At 42.8% G+C, this 22913-nt stretch overlaps 1 protein-coding gene across 3 annotated transcripts in view; it reads left to right on the top strand.

The window, feature by feature from the left end:
- lsamp (limbic system associated membrane protein) overlaps positions 1-22913 on the top strand; it is a 710303-nt gene that overhangs the window by 682366 nt on the left and 5024 nt on the right. For all 3 annotated transcript variants that reach the window (XM_085794880.1, XM_085794879.1, XM_085794881.1), the window contains 3 exons: positions 12840-12971; positions 13997-14117; positions 21347-21495. In XM_085794880.1, the coding sequence (XP_085651006.1) occupies positions 12840-12971; positions 13997-14117; positions 21347-21495 (402 nt within the window). The remainder of the gene's footprint in view (positions 1-12839; positions 12972-13996; positions 14118-21346; positions 21496-22913) is intronic.

The raw sequence follows: 22913 nt of genomic DNA on the forward strand, positions 1-22913 counted from the left end.
GGCTTTTAACTCGATTCCTTTTTGTGGGTGTAATTCATCAGGAGTATAAGTGTTGCCATCATTTTATACCTCCACTGCGGTGCATGCATAGAATTTAAGAGTGAGAATTTCAACTCACAGCTACAGTCCAGCTTCAGTTCATTATGATAACCAGCTGAGAAACCACAGGAAAAACACAACAAACATCTGCCATGTGTCTCATTAGGTAGGTTCCTCTGACCACACTCACCGAGGGTATCAAGGGAGACTTTGAAGATCTGAGGTGGACATAGTATATAATGTTGCCTGCAGAAAGCAGCGTGACATCTGTTTTACCTGAGTGAGACACTGCACTGTTTTGCAGCCCTTGTACTTTTTATCAAATACTTTTTTTGCTCAGCCTCTGCACAGGCGGCACTGTGAATATTGACCGCAGACCTCGTAGCTCTGACTAGTGAGGCGGATGATCAATAGCTCATGGAGGGCCGGGGCGGAGAGCAGAGGTGAAGGGACATTCAGCGGGATGGGGGGAAGAGGGAGAAGATAAAAGAGGATAGGAGGTGGAGTTCGGTACAGTATGTGTGTGTGTGTGTGTAAGGGAGTGAGTGAGTGCACACGCACGGCACGGCAGAGTATGTGTGTGCAAAATCTCCCGTGCCTGTGCAACATGCATGTGCATGAGACCTGCAAACGTGTTGATCTTTTTAGCTGGCTGGTTCCCAGCTTGAGTCTGCTCCTGTTCTGTTTAATTCTCCCAGAATAGTTGCTAAAGGTCGAACACTGGAGGTCCTGGGCGGTGGGAGGCTGGGAAAATGGAGGCACCCCATCAAGCTCGATGAGGGGGGAAATGGAGCCGCTGGTCAAGCAAGGAATCCTTCACTGCACGCCTCTCAGACCACCAAAATAGAAGTCAGACAAGTATGAAAAATACATGCCCTCTGGCCGCGTCTGGTATCCCAAGGCATGACAGAGGAGCCACACAGAGCTGGGGAGTGGTGGTGGGACTGGTGGAAGTTATGTTATCCTCAGGGAAGAAAGAGAAACAAGGGGGAAAAAACGGGGGAGATGAGCAGGAGGTGGAAGGGAGAACAGAATCAGTGTTTTAGTATGCAAATGGGCAGTTTCATTAGATGTGCAATCATTCTTATCATTAGTTATAGTAACTCCAGTAGTTAATTAATGTTCAATTATGCATTCGAGATCCTCTCACCTCTCTGGTGTAATAGACTTTGTCAGTCATTCGGCGCTGCAGGGAGGACTACCACAGTGAACCTCAGATCCGCTCGAGCAAAGACACACACATCTGGACATCTGAGGAGCTCACACACAGAGACAGAGGGAAGGAGAGAGAGAAGGAGCAGGAAGACGCAGATGATTTAAATTCCAGTCATAAAGACGCCCGGGTTACACTGCTGCACTCTGGCAGCTGACGAACGCCGGCATGGAGCATCCCGTAACCAAAATATCAACTTCCTCATCGCCTATTAACTGTCCGTCAGCTGCCGTGTTTACCGCCGCAGTGTCCTTGAGCAACACGTCGAACCCCTTAAGGTGCTCTGGATAATAGCATCAGGTGACTGTAAATGGGTGAGCTATGAATCTACCACAACAGTTTCATTGCAACAGAGACATCTGTCCAAATGAATTGATTTGGACCGCAGCCCGCGCTCCTACGCTATATGATCCTGAATATTGAAGTCATAACCCTTTTATAACAGTGCTTGGCAGGGCAGTCTTTCAGAGGTTTGATGCTGAGTGCCCTTGACATTCCTCCTACGCTGGCTCCAGCGGCGTCGGCCATGCTCCAAGCCCATGGCTCGGGGAAAAAGTCTCCCCCAGCACTGTCACCTTGTCTGGAAAGCTCTCTCTCTCTCCCTGTTCCTGCTTTGTCTATCCATCCTCCAGCTGTCTTTCTGTCTTCCTCTCCCTCCGTTTCCACCGAATGTCTCCTCCTCTTTCCATCATCCTCCCATCTCTTCCCTCAGCAGAGTATGACAGTCACTTCAATTGTCCTTTCTACACCTCATCTCACTGTCTAGGGAGAGACATGGAGCTAGAGAGTGCAGCACGACACACACACACACACACACACACATACACACACAGGCACACATATCTCTGTTTCTCAGGAGGGAGTGGAGCAGGCGAGAGTGGAGATACGTATGTGCCTCGGTAGTGTAACTCCCGCGTAGTAGGAGTGGGAGAGCAGATTAGGCTGGAGACGCACACACATACACACACACTTATTCACATATACACACATCACATTGTGTGCCAAACTACCAGTGACAGAGAGTAGCTGACAAGCCTGCTGATTGCCAGAGTGAAGTGTAAGTTGATGACAGGTCCTTGTCAGAGCAACCCAGGTCAAACCCCCTGCTCCACGTCTCCAGCTGTGCATGCGTGTGCACGCGCGTGTCGACGTGCGCACGTTTATGCATGCGTGTGCATCTGTGTCAGTTTCGACGCCAGCTTTTCAGGAAGCGGGAGGAAACAGCTGCTCATCTGTCTCTCAGCAGGTCTCGGATCTGCTGACTGTCACCGTTCACGTGTTTGTTTACAATCGGCACCATCAGCAGCTGGTCTGAAATCGGTCTGCTGTCACACGCGTTGCACAGAACATCATGAGCACAGCTTGCCCTGTGTCTACCCATCCTCATTAGGTGTAGTCACCGCTGGGCTGGCTGAACACAGGGGCTCGCACTTGTTTAAAGTCACACAGCTGTACGGAAACTCAGCACTTTTTTATTTCCGTCCCATAAGCACTTTTTCAAGAGCCCCCGAGTCTCACAGCCCCCTCGGGGGACGCAGTATAGCCTGCAGGAGAAGGGAACCCATGACGTGATGGGTTTTTTTTGGTTTGAATCCACTTACAAGGTGAGGAACCCTATTACCTCAGTGGCAATGTGAAATCATGTAGTCATACTGGCAGAGGAGTGACAAATCAAAAGAGAAGGTCTGAGTACATGGAAGGAAAGGAACAGGACAAATGCATCAGAATAGGATATGAGATTGCTGATGTGTGAAACAAGGGTTTGGCTATGCTATGGGCGCCACAGTTCCTATAGAAGTCAACATTAAAGGTCACCGACTTGTTAGAGTGGGTTCAAAAGTTTGGTTTTAAATGAGCAGTAACTTCTGAGGCCAGCACTAAAAGCTGCTGCTGTGTCTCAAATGGCCAAATGAGATCGACTCCAAAATGAAATCTGAATCTCTGTACATTTCTATGTTAAAATGTCCAATTAAACTTAATTAAGACTTAAAGTTCAGGGCAACTGGGGGTGTGCTGCTTTGAATGACAGGTGGGTGAGCATTTATTGGCCACAAACTGTCATGCTCCAAACTCACGGCCCCACACAGGATTAGTCAAACACTGTCCAGATGACAACAGCAAAAGCTGAGCTTTAAAACTCACTCCCTCGACACCTAAGGTGAGGTGCAGTCTTCAAAAGGCAATATCTTATGAATAAAGTTATCATTTTATGAGGAAAAAATCACAATTTTCTAACACCTTTAATAATTGATGAGTATGACTTGTCTCTTAAAATTTTGAATTAAGTGTCACGTAGTGATGTGTTATTTAATAAAAAAGTGAATTTAGTCTTTTATACGCATAACATTGCAAGTTGTTCTAGATTAAGTTTGTCCTAATACTCTGAAAAGGGGTGGATTTCTATGAAAAAGTCTGATGTTATATGGCTGGCACTGCGACAGTGTGGAGGGGGTTTACTGACCGGACCAGCTGCGAGCTTAGCCTCAGTCACTGCACACAGCTCTCCACACACTCCATCATCAGATTTACAGGCAGTTATGCAGGCGCTACCTTCAGTAACCAAATAAAACTGATAGAGTCATGGTCACGTGGAATGATAAGTGCATGTGACAAGGGTAGGTATAGCTCTTTCGCTTACTGGCAACACACCTCTTTAATCAAATACGTGCATACACACACACACACACAGACACACACATCATCTTCCTACATCTATATTTATATGCACCTTCTGATGACATTTACCAAGACTCAAACCTCAGATCCAGAGATGCAGCAGTGCCGCTATCTCGCTGTTAGTGCCAGCGTCTGTCTGACATGAATAAGTGCGGATGTATGAATGACGCCAGCGTGTGTTTACGTATCTTGGCACGCACAAATGGATGTTGTGTGTTTGTGTTTGTGTATGTGTGTGAGACAGAAAAGGAGAGAGGGGGGCAGATAAAAAATAGTGATAGAGGAGTAAGTGGTGATACTCTGTGCCTGACCTTGCTATCCTTGCTTAACACAAAGCCTCTTTTCCCATGGCAGAACACAAGCCCATAGAATCTATCCAGACATTAATGAGAAGTCCTCCCACAACAATAGGAGAGATCCGTTTATCAGCCGGGAGGAAGAAAGAGTAGACAACCCAACTCCCCTTCATGGGATTTCAATCACTAAACCCCATTCTGTTTTTATCAACAATTAATCTCCTTTTAAGGCCTCAGACTTGAACAGGACAAACAACCACACACAATTTGCGGGGCCACTCTGAGAGAAACCACCCCAAAGCAGCCTCCGAAAACAACAAAGGTATGTGAAGAGTCAGGGAAGATGAAGAAGAAGAAGAAGTAGTAGGAGAAAGAGAGAGTGGGAAAATGAGATAGAGAGAGGAGGAATGACATCGTTCCGAAAAACAGGCGGCTGCACCGCTCCGCTGTGCGTGTAATTTCTCCGGCTCAAGAAGCGGCAAATAAACAGCCGTCTTGTTTTTGGCTCCAACACCTGTGTTATTTCTGCACCGCCAGCAGCAGTGGTAGCAAATGGCTTGTGAATAGAAGTGGAAGTTCTCCTTTTGTCCTCTCACACTGCTGAAAAGATGTAGGATTTCTGCTCAGATGTACGCGATCGCTGCCAAGCATAATACGACATTAGAATTCTGGCAATAAAAAAAGAAAGCACATTAACACGAGGAGTCCCACGAGGGTATTTTTGAGTTTCCATTTCAAAGGATGTAAAACATGTTATTTTTTCCTAAACGACCCCAGAGTAGGAATGTGTGAGAAGCTTTGTTTATTTAACGTAAGAGGAAATATGTTTAATTTGAAAGCAGCAAAGTTTCTGAGCGCAGTCGTCTTTACAGTACATCGTCTCCAACAAGAGGAATGTGTTGACGGGCGCAGTCTCTTTGTTATTATATGTTGACCCATCATTTAAATCACACCAACTGCCGACAGAAAGATAGCTGCCATGTGGCTGCGTCAGATAAAACCAGGACCAACTGTCCAAACACAAACACAAACACACAAACACACACACACACATGCTCAAACGGACACACAAACACAAGAGTTAAAGGTCTGAGAGGAGAACGTCCACACACACACACACACACACACATACTTCCACACTCGTGCAGACAAAAGAAAATAAATGTCGCAGGGTCTTTTATGCTACTCGACTCTGAAGTTTCTCAAATCAGCTGCTTAACATAAATTAGCATTTGGAAAATAAATGTAATGTTTCACACTGTGGTAAAGTGATGCTGATGAATGATGCATGAGGGTATGCAAATGAACGCCATCCAGTTGCTGGCTGAAATTGCTGGTTTGTGATTCGCATCCCTCACCCCCTCTGCCTCCTCTGTCTCCCCCCTCCCTCCCTCCCTCTCTCTGGACCCCACTTATGCTTTGGCAGGATGTAGAGGGGGGAGGAGGGGAGGGGAGGGGAGGGTGTGTATGAACCCTACAGCCTAAACGTTGGCACTCCCCGATCTCACCGTTGTCCCCCCTGCACCTACAAAGCGCTGTAATTGTCATGGAAAAACTTGTAGTTGTTGACTCAAACTTAAATTTTGCGAATGCAATGCAAATCAATATCCAGCAGGCATTTGTAGAAGTGTACTCCTTTCAGGCCCCCCCTCCCCTCCCTCCTCAACTCGTCCCAACTCGCTTCCAGCCTGCCGCTGTTGCATATCCCAAAGGCTGCAGGGCTTTCAACAGAATAATGTGTGGAAATAGACAGCAATTATATGCATTGTCTTTTTAAAATGGCTAACACCAGGCTGCATGGAAAATTTGAGGATAGCAGAAAAACAATTTGAGCTTTGTGTCCAAGAGAAGGTGAAAGGCTGCTTTAAAGAACATTTTTCAATTTCTATTAAAAAAAAGAACAAAACAATAATTGATTTCCTTGATGTCAGTGCTCAGCTATTAGCAGTACATGTTTTCACCTTTTGTCCTTTTTTTCATCTAATTTTCCAACAGATTTCATAAGCTTTCAAATGATAATGGCCAAGGAGACAAGCTGGCTAAAGTGCATGATTTAAGCCGTCACCTCTCAGCCGTAGGCAGCTATAATGCACCTTACTGTATAACTCAATTATCTGCAGATGTTTCCTGTAATTCTCAATTATTACTTGGTTTCTGTTTACCGTACCTTTTTTTTTTGGAGTGGAGAGGATTTCTCTCCTCTCTGTGTTTATGCTCAGATTGTCTCAAACTCCCACATCCGAGGTTTTTACTTTTCAGCAGCTCATAAATGCTTTCCAGTGCTTTTAAAAAAAGACCTGGGTTTCCAAGGAAAGGTAATTTCATTAAGGGTCTTTTCAGGCTGGGTATATCGTCCTCTCCAATAATCATGGAATAGTTTCATTCTTAAATAAGACGTGGAGCTCCATGGAAATGGGACTCCTCTTGAAAAATTATTACAAGCACGAAATTATACCACTTCCATTTGCTTGCAAAATTGCAGCTGCATTCAAGTGAAATATGAACTTCACTTTGTAATTTTGATTTGTTTATCTGCCAGAATCCCACAGTACGGTGGTCTAAACACCTTCTGCCAAGTTTCTATTCAAATGTTCCTCTCAGAGAAAGAAAGATCAGGCAATGCATTAAGCCACGTGTTCTATTGTGAACTCTATTTTTAGAGGAACTTAAGGCAGCTGACAGTCGCACTCCACATCTGTGTTTGAGAAGAAAAAGACTTGAAACATCCGAACATATGCAACACATACAAGGATTCAAACTCTGACCTCCACTCAAGTTGAGTGTGTGTTCATGTTCATCCATTGCATTGAAAAGCCTCCCCATTTCCTGTCTCTCTCTTCACTATGCTATCAATTAAAGGCAATAAAAAGCCCAAAAAATATACTTAAAAAAAAGAAAAGCCAAAGTCAAAAATGTGTACTTGCATATTTATCTATCACTCAGTCTCTTAGCTGATTGTAATTAATCTAAATTAACCAAACAGCTGTAGTAAACACATTTTACAGGAAGTTGGCAACCGATGAATCCACTGGCAGTTGTTCATGATGAAGCTAGGCAGCAAAACCTGATAATGTTAATTAGCCTACAGTAGTTGGTGAAGAAACAAAAAGAAGAAAAATATTGGCTCTTGTTAAAAACCGAAATATATTGTTCTTTTGTGATGTAGAAAAACAAAGATTGAGTGAGTGAGTTTGTGTGTTTTCCACTGGGCGACCGGGTCGCTCACCTCCAGCTAGTTTGTCTCAGCAGTTTAACCGGTGTAAATAATAGACAGTGGGTGAACACAGTAGTTGGATTCTCCCTGTTACACTTCACACAACACATCACAGCACGTCCTCTCAAAGCTGTCACCTGAAAAGTTTGTGACCGTCGTGATTTTTGACTGTGAAGCTAACTCTGTCATGTGGTGAAGGTGCTTTTGTTAAAATTAGCTTCACAGACATCAAAACATACCGTAGTTAGAATTTACCAGCACTTCATCGGTATCACCATAAGTTTTCAATAATGAGCAGCTGCTGTGATCAATGACCAGAAAAAAAAATTAAATCAGAATTTAATGATGCACAGCGATATCTTCATCAATTTATCTTATAATTGTTTATTAGCCATATTAGCTATAAACTAGCAGTTTGGCTTTTTCGTATTCTTAAGCAAATTGCTACACAGTGTGGCTGTAGACCAAGGGTAGTAAATTATTATTTTATAAGAAACATCAACACTTTAAAGCGACTTTACAGCTCCATTTCTCTCTCTTTCCCTTACGCATGTCCCACTTATCTCTCCGACTGTCTCTAGTTTTTTCTGTGTATCTCTAAAATGATAATGATTGACTAACTAGCATCACATAAAGACTAGAAAATGTTTTCCGGTTAAAATGGAAATGCTCCAATGAAATTCAATTGGTGTTAAGAGGTAAATGGGTCTAGAAGGGACAGTATATGGGTCTGGACCACAATATGACAATTTGCGATCCCTTCCCTAGACCCTTTTACCATCAGGAAGTCCCAAAAGTACTTTGCAAGTCACCTATCTTGGTCTATGTGGAAAAAATATAAAAATATATAGTCACTCCTTGTGCCTTACTCATAGTACTTTTTCCTCTCTGTCACCCTCTTTCCCTTCTCTCTCCAGATTAGCATAAAAATATGATGATATAATATAGTGCAATGTCAGGATTCATGGGGCTTTTCTAATGGCTTTTCTAATGTGCACACTTTGAATCAGTCACTGCGTTCAGTGCTCCCTGAAAACCTTCGAGGAAATGTGTGTGCAACCCGATGCACGCATGCATGCTTCGTACTCACCATCAAGGCATTAGGCCTCAACACACAGGCGATGGTATGTGTGCATATGCACGCATGTATATAATGCACACACACTCTAATCAACTCCCCCTGGACAAGATTAACCAATCTAGCTTCATTACGCTTCATTAAAAAGATAACACGTGAGGCACACTCTCCATGTGCAGAAAGCTGTATTCTCCTGAGAGCGCAGACAGAGACGCATGAAATGTTGAATTGTGTTCAATTGTTTCTTGAGACAATGCATTACATCCCATTCATCCTTCTTGATTGAACAGCTTTTTGTACACACCAGACGAGGTAACTGACAGTTATTTGTTGTGTTTAAACAAGCTGATTGTGATATTTCTGAGCAGAACACACACGCGGCTTTTTGTGCGATATTTTCCATCCTACACCTAAACTCTCCACACAGTTTTTCCACAGCAATCAAGACAATCAAAGCCCTTTTTAGACGCAGCAGAGATACAGAAAGACAGGTAAATGCAGCCCTGGGGAGCCGCAATAGAGATCTCAGAGACTCCACTAACAGCAGGGGGCTGCAAACCTGCTTCGACCATTTACATCTAAAACACCTACATGGAATTACATACAGAACAATATCAAGAAGGGATTAGAAAGTAAAGGAAATCCAACATCTCTTTTGGACTAACAGACTGAGGATACGCTCCTGCACTGAGATGTTAAACACATTAAACTTCTTCACAGCTACACATCCCTCACAGTCAGACACTCTTCAGATATCTCCAAGCCTCTCCTCCCTCTGATTACCTCTTCTCTCCTCTGCAACAGAGGGGGAAAAAAAGTTTTATTCTTACTCGTATTAGTTTTGCTCTCACTTAACAGTTGAATTTTTCTTATATTGCTTGTCTGCTAAACTTTAAGATGAATATTTCTCATGTTTAATATTTCATATTTCTTGAGGGTCACATTGTAATCATCTGGGTATCAGAGTGACAGCTCTGTATTCTTTGTAATAACTTATTAATTCATCCTCTGCTGGACCACACGGCAAGAAAGGGGGCTGCCCCAGCGTTGTACTGTATTGTATGCACCTGTGGAGTCACTGGGCGTGTTGTTGTGCTACTCTTTGTTGCCTTCGTTTATTGCATATCCGATTTCTCCGTCGCTTGTTCTACCAAAGTTCAGGATAATTTATTTTCCTCTAAAGTTAATTTGTGCATTATATACTCTCTCGACTGATCGCCAAAAGAAACGGTTATTAGCTTTCGTGCGCTGACTCTAAAATGATATCGCTGGTCGAATAATTAAAATGGTTCCGCATGATAAATCTGATGAGCACCGTATTTCTTCAAATTGAGCTAATTTTTCCCCACACGAGCCTTTTCCTCTCATGTGTCATTTAAGATTCTCCTCTCTCCTCTCCTCTCCTCTCCTCTCCTCTCGTCTTTGATCTTTGCAGTCACCTGGCTCTCTCTCCCTCTCTCTTCCCCTCCCTCTCTCTCTCTCTCTCTCTCTCTCTCTTCATCCAGCACCGAACCAAAGCGCTGAAGAAGAGATTGAGCTTCAATAGAATTTCCATGGCAACAGATTTTCAATCATACCTCTCCAATCACGTTACTCTGGCAGTTCATCCAGGGAGAGCTGAATATGATCTGGTTTAGACTTTGATCATGATCCCACTGATCTTTCAATCAGCATGAAATAATATTTTATCAGATGACCCCCCATCTCCATCATGCACTTGATTTTGAGGATTTAGACCATTTTTCATTCAGGACCCAGTGTTGGATAGTATATTTAGACTCTGAGCTTCAATCTGCGGACTGTTGTTATTCGTGTCGTGTGTGTCGTATATTATGTGTGTGTTCACCAAAGCAGAACAGCTGTTTTTTTTTTTCTTTTTTCAAGCTAACCCTCTCACCATCACAGTTCCCAAAAGCTGCAGGGTTCTTTTTTTTTTCCGAGGGTGTGGCGCGATAGTCTCGCACAACTTGCAGCCCCTCACTCGGAACGTGAGTGTGAACTTTCCCCACCGCTGAGACCACTGACATTTACTGCTGTTACAAACACTACATTTCCCTCCCACCCCCCCATCACACTCCACCCCAGGGAGCCCCATGCAATTTATTTCCACTCCCGAGATTCGATCACTCCTTATTTTCATAGATTAAGGGAAGTATCAGTCGGCGTTATTGTAGTTATTACATTTGCTGCGTCCGGGGAGACTTCCTCCCCTCACTCAGGATAATTGTATCATTCTGAGAAAAACCCAGAGAGCTGCGCTGTTGCCGTATCGGCTACAACCAAACGATTCCTTATTGCGTTAGTGCAGTTTCCAATGGTTCTGTTTTCCATCAGGCCAAAATGGATGTCAAATAAAAGTTCAAGTCTCTCACAGAAAAGTTCTGCATCTTCATAAACAACGTAAACTTGCCACATATACAGTAGCATTAATCATCACATCCCTGTGAGTGTCATATAGCAAATAACACATCACAACACAAATAAGTTAATTACAGAGTGTGATGCTACACAGTCAACGTGGCGGCATGTTAAAGAATTTGCCATTTCCTGTTCCTGACACACCCATAGATCCTTAATAAGATATACCAGATCTTTACTAACGAGACGTCGAGGCGCTGTGTTCTGTACACGGATAATTAGGTGGATGCCTCATTGAACAATTAGTCAGATATCCGTCTGATAGTGTCTGTGTTTTCTTTTTGTGTGCGTGTGGTTTTTTTTGCCCTCTCTTCAGATGTTTTGTGTGACATTTGCAGATACCATTCCTCAGTTAATTGACGCTTTCAGACAAACAGGAAAAAGCTTAAGTAGTTGCAGAATATTAAACGTGCTGTGAGTTAAAGAGTCAATCTGAAGTCATGCAGTCTGAGGTTGTTGTTTTTTTTTCTTTCTTTCTCTCTTTCAGTGTGACCCGCCTGTGAATTTGAATTACCTCTGTTGCTGATTATGAGCGTGCAGGCATGCTGGAGTTCAAAATGATGCCTTGTTTATTTACCCCTTAATCAAGAAGCAAGGCTCAACCAAATTTAAGTGTCAGTATGCATCAGGCGAGCTGCTTGTCAGACGGTCATGCGGCATCTCAAACCGCCCCCCCACCACCCCCACGTCACCTTTTCCCAACAGTGGAATCGGATCATTTCTCACACAATTACCTTAGTGGCTTTTTCGTGTTTACAGCTGAGTGCAACACCTTGAGTGCCTTCAAGGAGAGCCTGACAAAAAGTGTGCGTTGTTATCCCAATTGGAACAATGGACCTGTCTTCCCCAATTCTTTGAGATGACAAGTTTTTCACTCCATTGCCTCCGTGGTCAGACGATGTGTCGCTAGGGCTACTTTGTTTCAAGCATGCTGACACCTTCAGAGATCCACATTTGATGCTACTATGAACTGTGAAAGCATAGCAATGTTCACATTCCTCTTTGCTGCCTGGTGCTCTGAGGAAAACCCGACTGGCCAATTCGTTTTCCTTTCTATAATTGTATCTCAATGTCCTCCAGTTCATCCGCAGCCAAGCCAAACCAATGCGGGTAGCGGCGAAATAATAGCACATATCTCAAGAGGAGACAGATTTACTCATGTGCTCATGACAAAGCTGAGATTTTCTGTTATGTTATTTAACACTTCAAAAAAAGAAAAAAACAGTCAAAATGAAATATCAGTTTCTATAGCACCCGAGTAGAAAACTGAGAAGATTGTCAAGGAAAACATTAAGGCATGGAGACAAAAATATAAAAGATCCGAAAGTTTATGAGGCATTTGAGGCAGCTTGCACTAAAAGTCTGAGAGTGCTCGTAACAAAAAGAGCACACAGCAGAGTGATACATGAAATGACAAAAATGTGACTACATGCTGATTTCTCTCGGTCCAAACTGTGACAAGGAAATGGTCCAACACATAACTCACCCAACCACATCACATCATTTTAAACTTCACTGTTATTGGGATCACACAGAGAAGATTTTGTTTGCAATGATACTGTAGGACAGAGACAGCTGTTACCTCCTATTTCCTTTCATTATGCCAATGTAAGTCACCTATGGCTACTAGCTACAGCTTCATGGACTAATGGAGAGCTCAATTTGGCCAAAATGTGCAACTACTCCTTCAAAAATGGTTGTCCAGTAAGATAATCTCTTACTAAACTCCATCTTCTAGTCATTTTCGCTTAGACTGGAAAGGAGATAACACCACTTAGACTCTCAGGAGGGAGAGAAGGTTGAAATGTTTTTATTGCTCCAGCATGAAGCTCAAACATTAACTTTGTCTTCTTCTCATTTCCTTTTCCCTCTCTCTCTCTCTTTTCTGTCTGTTCCTGTCTGCAGCGGAGCCGCTGGATGGAGAAGAGTACCTGGACATTATAGGCATCATGCGAAACCAAGCGGGTCGTTACGAGTGCAAGGCCAGCAACGACGTGGCCACGCCGGACGTCAAATACGTCAATGTGGTTGTCAACTGTAAGTAACGAGCCCGGCTCCTCCACTCCGCAACCGGATCGATATTCTCACCACGTTCGTTGTTAGACGTTTCACAAGATGATGCACTCAACAGATAAAAGCACATAAAAGTCAAGGCTGGAGTTGAGGAGTAGAGAGACATGCAGAGTACGGAGGGACGGCTCTTTCTTGAAAGTTTTGGAGCACTCTTCAGACTTCTCGAGATGAGCCCAGGCAGAAAGAGAAAGATCTGTAACTTTGATTGCAGCCGCCATTTGGATGGTAATTCTTTCGCAGAGCATCATCATTTAAAGAGACACTCAGCATTTCAAAACAAGATCACCTAATTACATCTTGTCAGGGGTCCGCGCTCCGATCCGGCGACTGCTGATGCATACGTTGGCTGTTGAGGATTGATGAGCAACACATGAGATATCACAACCCCGAGAGGAGTTACACACACTTCTCTTTGATCTGAGTGAATCACCTATGGCTGTTTGCCTAAAGTCTGCTTCAGCCAAGTCTGAATGCCAAAATAAAAGGATAAACAATTCTATATTAAACCATCTCTTAGTGTTTGATGCTAAATGGAAATGAAGTATTAATCCACGGGACATATTCCTGGCCATTGTGGGGTTTGTTGGAATAATAATGTGTCTCTGATTTACACTATAAAGTATGAACTTGTAGCCCCAAATCTCTCCGACATGTTTTCATGGAGCTTAAGTGGCCCATAATTAAATGAACCTCTACAGAGAAGATATTTGCTGATGTATTTGTTTGCTGTTATCACTGAGATACGAGACAGATCGTTTGTCATTGTATGAAAGAGCTTTTCTTCTGGGCAAAGCTTGTGTCAATTATCCTTTTCAGTCCGACTGGATGTCATGACAGTAATTTTAGAAAAAGGAAACTGAAGATAAATAATTGCCAAATGAGATGAGAGTATAGCAGCATGTTGCCATGCTTTTTACAGGACATGGGAGCTGGGTTTCAACATCAGTTTCAGGATGTGACTCATCTCATCACTGTGTGTGACTCCGCAGATCCTCCGACAATAAAGAGAACCCAGAGCTCGGAGACTCAGGTGGGCCGCATGGGGACGCTGCAGTGTGACGCCACCGCTGTGCCCACGCCAGAGTTCGAATGGTACAGAGACGAAAAAAGGTAAAAAATAAAAACCTGACTCACATTTTCACATTTACATTACACACAGAGCCGCACGCTGCATACATGAGGTTGCCTCAGAGAAATAGTCCATTATCCTACATCAACTGTGTACCTTTTTCCATTAGCTTTAGCACAGACACAAAGCCGTTGAGCTAAAACACCTGAGCTGTGCTGGAAACAACCAGTAAAACAAGCTATTAAATAAAGCACAAGCCATTAGCCTCCTGTATCACAAACAACCATATCAACTGTAGGACTGATCCACCGTGGCTGGCAACCCACAGACACCTCTTCATTACCGTAATGCTTCCCTGCATAACGCTTCCAGGCTGGGGAGAAAAAAAACCTTGTCTCCTTTATAGGCCTGTGTCGAATTACTGGAAACAACAACGGACTTTGACAAAAGCCTTCACAACACATTACAGTGCTCTTTATACATTACAGCAACAGCAAATTTGGGCAAGTTTTCATTCCCTCGCAGATTAATGCGATGGGTTTCCTGAACTGAAACATGATTTGTGATGATTGATAATTAGTTACAGGTATAAAGCACTGGCGGTGATGTCGTGTGTGATGAAAGATTGCAGAAATAGCTTAAACTTGACCTGACCTGACTCAGCTAGAGGCAACGAGCGAACCTGATTTATGTTGCTGCCGTTGCAAATTAAATAATGGAGCAAAAATAATGAGATTTACATTGAACTTACTTGTGCAGGAGCATGACAGCTGTAAAGTGGCTTTTCAGCTCACAGTTATGAACAATATTAATTGATGAATGAATAGCATTGCTTTCTGAAGTGGAAAAAAAAAGGCAGCATTGATCTCTAAGTCGTCTCCATATACTGTAGTCGTGCATCGGCCACCACTGAGGTCCAGCCTGTTTTATTTCAGGGTCAGACGCCTTCCACATGAGATGTTCCCCCCCCCCCCGTCACCTCCCAAATGTGGCGGCAAATTCATCGTTTCATTTCACAGAGTGGTTATAAAGGATCTTTTTGAATCCCTTGTCAAATCTGCCCTCACAGTGCTCCCATTGTCCCAGCCCAGTGTTAATTTGATGACATCATCTGTGTAGTCTGATAATGACTAATCACCCACTTAATCACTCACCAGGCTGTTATTCTACGCTTAATTGAACATTACTGCGTTAGACGGTGGGGCATTGTGTGAAACTCCTTTTGAAAAGAGGAAAAGTCAAACAGAACGGACATTCCTCCGCATGCAATTTTAGATACTGTAGTCACCGAAAATCTCTGTGATCCTTTCCCCCCTGTACTGTAGCACAAGTAATTCTGCCAAAAATTGGAAAAAGGCTTCTACGCAACTGTAGGCCCACTGTCTCCGGTGAAAATCGCAATTTGCCTGGTCAGACGCAGATGTTCATCGGAAAGCTATCAATTTAAGTGTCATGCATGTTTCTGGGAAAAACACTTTAAGAGGATCGAAGTGTAATGACATCCAAAGGCAGCCACGACCCAGTCGCTCCGTCTGCGGCACTTGTCATCTAATAACCACAGAGATCCCCTGCTCCGCGGCAAACTCACCACCTGAGTCACTCGGGGACTCGAGGGGCTTGAATCAGAAGCGGGGTGGGGGTGGGGGGGGGTGGGAAAAAAAAAAAAACACCTAATAATAGGAAAATTGCGCATGCATAGCAATGTGATCTGCAGTTTCACCGGCGACCAAGCGAGAGCAGTAAAAGTTCACCTGAAGATTGAGAGAAAAATATGGGAGGAGAGTCACAAGTGTTATCACAGATATGGTCTCTAAAGTAATAGGCCTATCACACCGGCGCTTAAAAAGAAAGATTTATGGTCGTTGAAATGTTTTTGCATTATCTGTTGTTTCCGACCTCCATCTATCTCGGTTGTTTTGTCCCCTGGAGGATTTTGGCAACGTGCCGGCCCACCATCCCCACCCTCGTCACACCCCCTCCCCTCCCCAACCCCTCCCATCCCCTCCCCAACCCCTCGTCCCTCTGTGCCAGTGCACTTTCTCCTTGGATGATGATGTTAATGCACCATAATAATGTCATTTGTCTCTGCTTGGCCAGTTGATTTTATAGATTCCCCTCCCCGAGAACCTCTAGCCCGTTGTGTCTTATTTACCTGATTGTTAAGGTGGGGGTCCTGCTCTGCTCTGCTCTGCTCCTGCGCTTTTCTTTCCCTCGAAAATTGATTCAGCCTCATCAGCTCACAGGTTGCCATATTCTTGGCCACCCCTGAAATCTACATTTAAATCACAATGACAACGCATTAGTTACAGCCTCCTTCGATTTATGTTGCTTGCTATGTGAGCTTTCGATTCTTGCACAACACAACACAACACAACACAACACAACACAACACTGCACACACAGTTTATAGAGACAGTGTCAGATTAACTACTGGAAATTCCTGGTAATTTTTTGACACCATGGGCTCCTGTATTTTTAACAAAGGCAGATAGGAGCAGTCGTCTCATTTCTAGATGGCGACTATTTATTTTGCTGATATGACAACTTCTGCTGGCAGGTTTTATCAGCTCTAACTACTAAAGATAATACTTTGTTAACAGATGACAGGCCACGAGTTGTTTGAACACAAAGTTTCTGCTTCACTTTTTTAATGTTTCCTCCTGACACCTTTTAAGATAAGCACCCTACAAAGGGACTATTATATGCACTGATGGCTGCACACACTACTTAGTGATATTGGGTAAAGAGAATGAGACTAAAGCTGCATGCAGCATTATTTTCACCCTCATTGGCTGTGACAATACGACCGAATCAAAACTTCTGAACTTAAAGTCAGCTGCAGCTGTATTCGGTTGTGATTTTTTTGCAGTAAATTAGTGCAAATGTTTTTCTTTTCCTCCCTTTGCTTTTTATCGCTGGAGACTAAGCAGAGATGCGATGGCACCGTTACAGCTTATACCTGCACTAACAAGGATTTATACACAGAGATAAGACAGGGAACTTGCAATGGATGTATAGTTGTGTCAGCCCCGCACATAAACTTATAGTCTTTAATGGTTTTACTTTAAATTGATTCATGCATCTTTAGAAGAGCAGTTATGTTTTACTGTTTTCTGGCCCTTGTTGTATTAATCCCTACTCAACAAATATTTAATTACGGTACTTATGCTCCTCGCTTCTTATTTTGCTCTTACTGTATCCAACACTGATTAATCATTTAATCTCTTTTAATACTTTTAATATCTTTTGTTTCACAGTTGTTGGAAACAGTCTTTATACTTAATGTGTTGAATTGATGAGAAAAGAGAAAGAGAGAACCGGCAAATGTGAATATGAATTAAAACTGTGAACAAATGATGTCAGAGATGAAATTTTGCAAATAAAAAAGAAGTGCTTCTGTGAAAATGTGAGCACAGAAGACACCGACAGTGAGATAACTCGGTGCTCGGAGGCTTCACAAGTATTTTTGACCCTGTTTTCAGACTTGAATCTGATTGAATAACAACAGCACAGTCACAAGGGCAAAGTCCAGGCAGAGGACAGATGGCTGCGCTGCCCTCGTCCCTGCTCCAGATCAGAGTAAATTCTCAACATGGATGATGGAGCGGGCCTCCTCAGATAGGATTGTCATTGTCCTGTCACATTCAAGTGTAAAAACAGGGTTGAAATTCACACTTGTAACTTCAGTGTCATACACACATACACACAATGTGGAAACTTTGAGCGCTGGGGCTTTACAGGGAACAAAAAGCACTCTCTCTTTCACAGTGTTTCTGTGTAAACACACCACTGATAGTGTTTGTTCACGGTTTTTATTCACAGTCTCACTTTTCTTTTCTTTTCTTTTCCACACATAGAAAAAACATTGAACCTCTGCTAAAGATTTATTTCACAAGTTTCGAAAGATTAATTCATGAACATAACTTTACAAGCACAGAGGTTTTTTCAACCCTCATTTTTACTCCTCCGTGCCAAGTTTAAAAAGTGTTGCTCCTACTCGCCCAAATAAACCAAACTGAATAAGCACATAAACACTCCAAGACTTCAAGCAAACGACAAATGACATGGCAGGAGCAGTTGAACACAAACTTGGCATCAGAGCTTGCTTCTTTTCTCCCCCTCCTCCTCTTTAATTCGCTGAGCCTCACCTCACATCCATCTTCTGTCAGTCTTAATATCCACATGAAAACGTGCAGCTCCTCAGGTGATCAAACGCACCTCTGATGCTCTGAAACACAACTTCACAGCATCTCTGACTGCACCAGGATCTGAGACGCTGTGCAGCACTTAAGAGACCTAATTACCCTCAGTAGACTGATCCATCATTATCTTAAAGCAGCCGGCCAGTGGTTCGGTTCATAACAGATCACTGTGACTGCCGTGCTGTCAGGACCCTCCACGCTCCTCTTCTCTTCCTCCTTATTGGCAGTGTGAGGAGGAAATGGGATCAAACTGTAAATCAAATGATTCTTTGTATGTTAACCCTGACATTTGACTGCAATCAGCCGGCTGCTGCGTTCCATCTGCAAAAAACGCGTCTTTAAAAGCGGGGCGTGTCTCCTGCCCTTTTTTTCGCAGTAAATCACTCCATCCATGTTTATAACATGAGGAAATCCAAAATGAGCTGTCAGCCAACATGACAGACAAATATGTTTGTTGTTTTGTCAGCTGATGCATGGCTGTCACCGCTGCTGGACCGTTTTCAATCATCTCTGGGTTACAAGTCTCAGCAGGACTCTCGACTTGATTTCATTTATCATCCGTCTTGAATCATAACAGGCCTGTCACTATCCCTGGCAGTGATAACCTACTTTAGATGCTCCCACACGCTACAGAATCAAATCTGTCCATCTGATGATTTGCTCTGGTCTTTCATCTCTGCCGCCCGCCACCACAGCCCCTGCGCACACACTGCGTGCCCTCTGCCAAACAGAGGGGTCAAATCATTTCAATCTAGGGTTTAATGTGGCAGAGTGGCTCTGTGCTTCGAGAGATGATCGCTGCACTTAGCCGGTGGTGCACTGCTGCCCTCTGCCTGCAGGGGATGGATGTCAAGTGTGGCACACTCTCCTCCAAAAACAGGTAGAAATGCACATTTCTGCCAAATCTTCCCCGATAATGTATTCCAGTCTATTATGCCAGATGAAGAAGCTGGCACAGATGCAGGCATATTTGACGATGAACTTGAAATCAAAAGTGAGGGGAGTTGCAGGCTGCAGATCTGCGTGTGCCAACGCATTAAAAGTTAAAATGGGCAGCAGAAATGTTGAGCTCAATAAATGCTAATATAAGAAGGAGACGCACTTTGGGGGCCAGAGAGCCAGTTATCCAGTTTCCTGCTCTTTACTTTCCAGTTTTTTTTGTGCTGCAGGGCATCTGAACTCACAGCCAGTGTGCAAACAGAGCCAACCGCAAAACCTTTCGCAGTGAAAACAAAAGAGTTTTGTCTCTTTTGACCTTTCTAGGTCAGTATTTTTTCCCCCGCTGCTGTATTACAATCATGCACCATAATCTATAGTAAAACTAGCTGTTTGCTTTCAGCTCCCCGTAGCGTTGTGTATTATCAGGGACTCTCAGCATGCTCTGTGGGCAGGCAGCCCTTTTTAATAGTGCAGTCACTTCTCATGAAGACACACTAGAGAGTATATCTGCTGCTGGCCTTATCGTTGGAGGGGTGGGGGTTTGCTTTTAGATGGAGTGGGGACACTGCTAGTACATACACACACACACACACATTGCAACTGTTCCCAAGGTGTCCCTATGGGAAGAACCTCAGCACTTTATCAACTTCCCCACTCCCCACTGAGCCAAATTATGCTGTGCCATGATGTGCGTTTTCCTTTTTATGTTAATACTTTCTATCAGCTAAGTATGTGTCAGCATAAACTTCTCGCTCCCCTGCTCAAATTCCGATTACCACATTACCCAGACTTAAGCAGGATTAAGTTGAGGCGCCTTAAATGAACTTCACCTCATTCATGATACGAAAGGGCTCAATCAACCCAGAACAAACAGAATCCATTATGTGCACCGGGTTATTAAAAGAGTTTTATTTGGTTGCGATGATGTAAGGAGCACTTCATCAGCGAGGCATACAGTCTGAGTCAGCACACTGTATTGATTAATTTGCTGTGAAAGAGGTTCAAGGTTGACATAATTGATTGTCAGAAGTTTGGTGGTCATTAAGGCACACAGAAGTGCAGAATAGGACTTTAGCAGCATGCTAATCTTTTATCCCCGAGACAGGATAACAACAATCCCATTTGTCTGACAGAAACAAACCAAAGATGACAAAGTAATTTGTCGAAACAAATTAGAACAATGACATTTTGAATTGTTGAACGAGAGTTTAAACTTTTACTTTTCTGCGTGCCGTAGAGTAAACGCTCACCCGGAAATATTTACTAAGTGATGTTTGTGTCATGTTTTGACATGTTTACAAGATGTTACATTTCTGCAAGCCTGAAGGGAAAAAGAAATGTATTCCCTTTTTTTTTTTTCTTATGGCTACATAATTCAAGAGTCAAGGATAGCTCTCTGGTAAATGCAGCATTGTATTGAAATAAAAGAATCAACAGTCACAATGTCCACACTCAAGAAAGTTCACTGTAACGACACTGACCCTGGCTATTGCAAAGACGATTGTCAGCACAAAAGAAACAACGCTTATATAAGTCAAACTAAATACAACTAATTTCTTTATCTGAATACCTCAATACAGTCAACACTGGCATTTCTGTTGACATAGTTGTGAACTGTTTGTTTAGATTGTGTGTTACCATATAGACCTCACCAAAAGCCCACTACATGGCCTTCAGTGTTTGCAGCAGCTGTGCAGAAATGGCCACATTATAACTAAATTGAATAAAATACAGTGTAGGGAGAATGTGACAAAAATAATGTGGCTTTTTTTTTTTTTTTTTTTTTTTTGGAGCAGATTTTGCCTGTAGGACATAATACCACATTCAGAAGAACAGCTGAATCCTGCCAACCACATTGTGAAAGTGTCATGTCGCTGTAAAGCTGATTATCAAGTCTATTTTTAAGCCAGAAGTAGGTTATGAGTAATTTTTCAGAAAAAAAAAAAGACTTAAAGTGTGTTTTTGCTTTTGGTTAAAAAAAAATAAAAAAAAAAGTTGGCTAATTAAGCTCTGGTGAACTTTTCCTGCACACAATACTGAACTTTTTCGAAGATGTCACGAACACCACTCCTTCCTCGAAGTGTAATTTCCATGCATTTGACTTAAAAATGTGTCTCTCTCCTGTCCAGGCTGTCCAACACCCAGGGCATCAACATCCAAATTCTTGGCAGCACCACTATTCTCATGATTGCCAATGTCACTGAAGAGGATTATGGGAACTATACCTGTGTGGCCTCGAACCGACTTGGAGTCCAGAACGCCAGCCTTTTCCTCTATAGTGAGTGTAACCACTGCTATTTGCTTTACAGTCTGAGTCCATTATTATTTTCATATTTTTACTGTGACACCTCAGAGGAGCGTTTTATTCCACAGAGCCAGTTGAACATGGTTTCTACTCCATTTCTATTTAGGACGTACTATATTTTGCCTACCAGGTCTGACATGGTTAAATTCATGTGGAGAAGGTGTCATACTGTCTCTGCCAACACTTATACAGTACAATATGCAGAAAGATTAAATTTAGATTTATCCTGCAATAACTTAAGCAGCAGAAACAAGTTGTGAACGCAGCACTGACACATCATCACCTTTTAAGTTGATAAGGCGAACGTGTTTGACGACAGTTGGTAATTTATACCCCCAGCAGTTACAGAACAACATTATATAATTAAGATATAATCATGTTTAATTTATTCAGTGATTATTCAGAAACACTTTACTTAGATATACAGAGTTAAATATGTTCTAAGAGAAAATGATAAGATGTAATCTCACATAAAAGCACGAGTGGCAGAGCTTAAAAGTTAAAAAGCAACTTCAAAAAGGTGAGTTTTGGATGCTTTTCAAAGCTGAGGTGGGTGGCTGAGTATTCATATCAGAGTCTACTTGTCGTATTGGGAAACATTAAGTCCAGCATTCACTCTGCTTTTCATTCTGGTTTGAGTCTCCACCAGCTCCTGGGGGAATCAGGGACGTCAAGCAGCGTCGTTGTTGTGGATATCAAACATCAATGAGCAATATTTAACTCTAGATCTGCTTTACTTCTTCAGAAAAAGTAAAATGTCTCTCAAAATAGCAGAGAGAACTTCATTTTTCCTTTAAAGCACAATTTAATATCAGATGAGGAGTTTGTTGAACGCTGTCTCTTACTTCAGCTTCAGCACCACGGACAGCGTCATGAGGCTGCAGGCAGTTTGTGTTGACGTGTCTGTGAACCAACTGGATAAATCAGTCAAATTAGCTGCTGTGTTTAACAAATATGCTCATTATCCATAAACATACATACTAAAGGTACAATTGAATATTAATTAAACAACAGTGACAAATATGACAATGTAGTCATTTGTGCACTAATTGGACTAATTCTATTAATTCTTTAAAGTGTCAGAAGCACTCAGATAAAGATTGCCACCTGTGTTTCATTAAGGCAGCTCACACACACACACACACACACACACACACACACACACAATCAACTATGAGGAGTAGCTGCAAACCACAGTTTTCCATCCAGTGACGCCATGTAAAACTTGACAACTAGTTTTTTTTTTTCCCCTGTGGCCCTGAGAGTTCATTGTACTGCAAATAAGCAACAGCTGCAAAAAGCAAACTAAAGAAAGAAATCATTAAAGCATCTTCATCAGTTTGACATTGAACAGGACAGTCAGTCACACACAACAGTTTGCCACTAATACA

This window comes from Trachurus japonicus, chromosome 13, assembly GCF_045865225.1.
Source record: "Trachurus japonicus isolate A0001 chromosome 13, Traja_1.0".
Classification (NCBI taxonomy): Eukaryota; Metazoa; Chordata; class Actinopteri; order Carangiformes; family Carangidae; genus Trachurus; species Trachurus japonicus.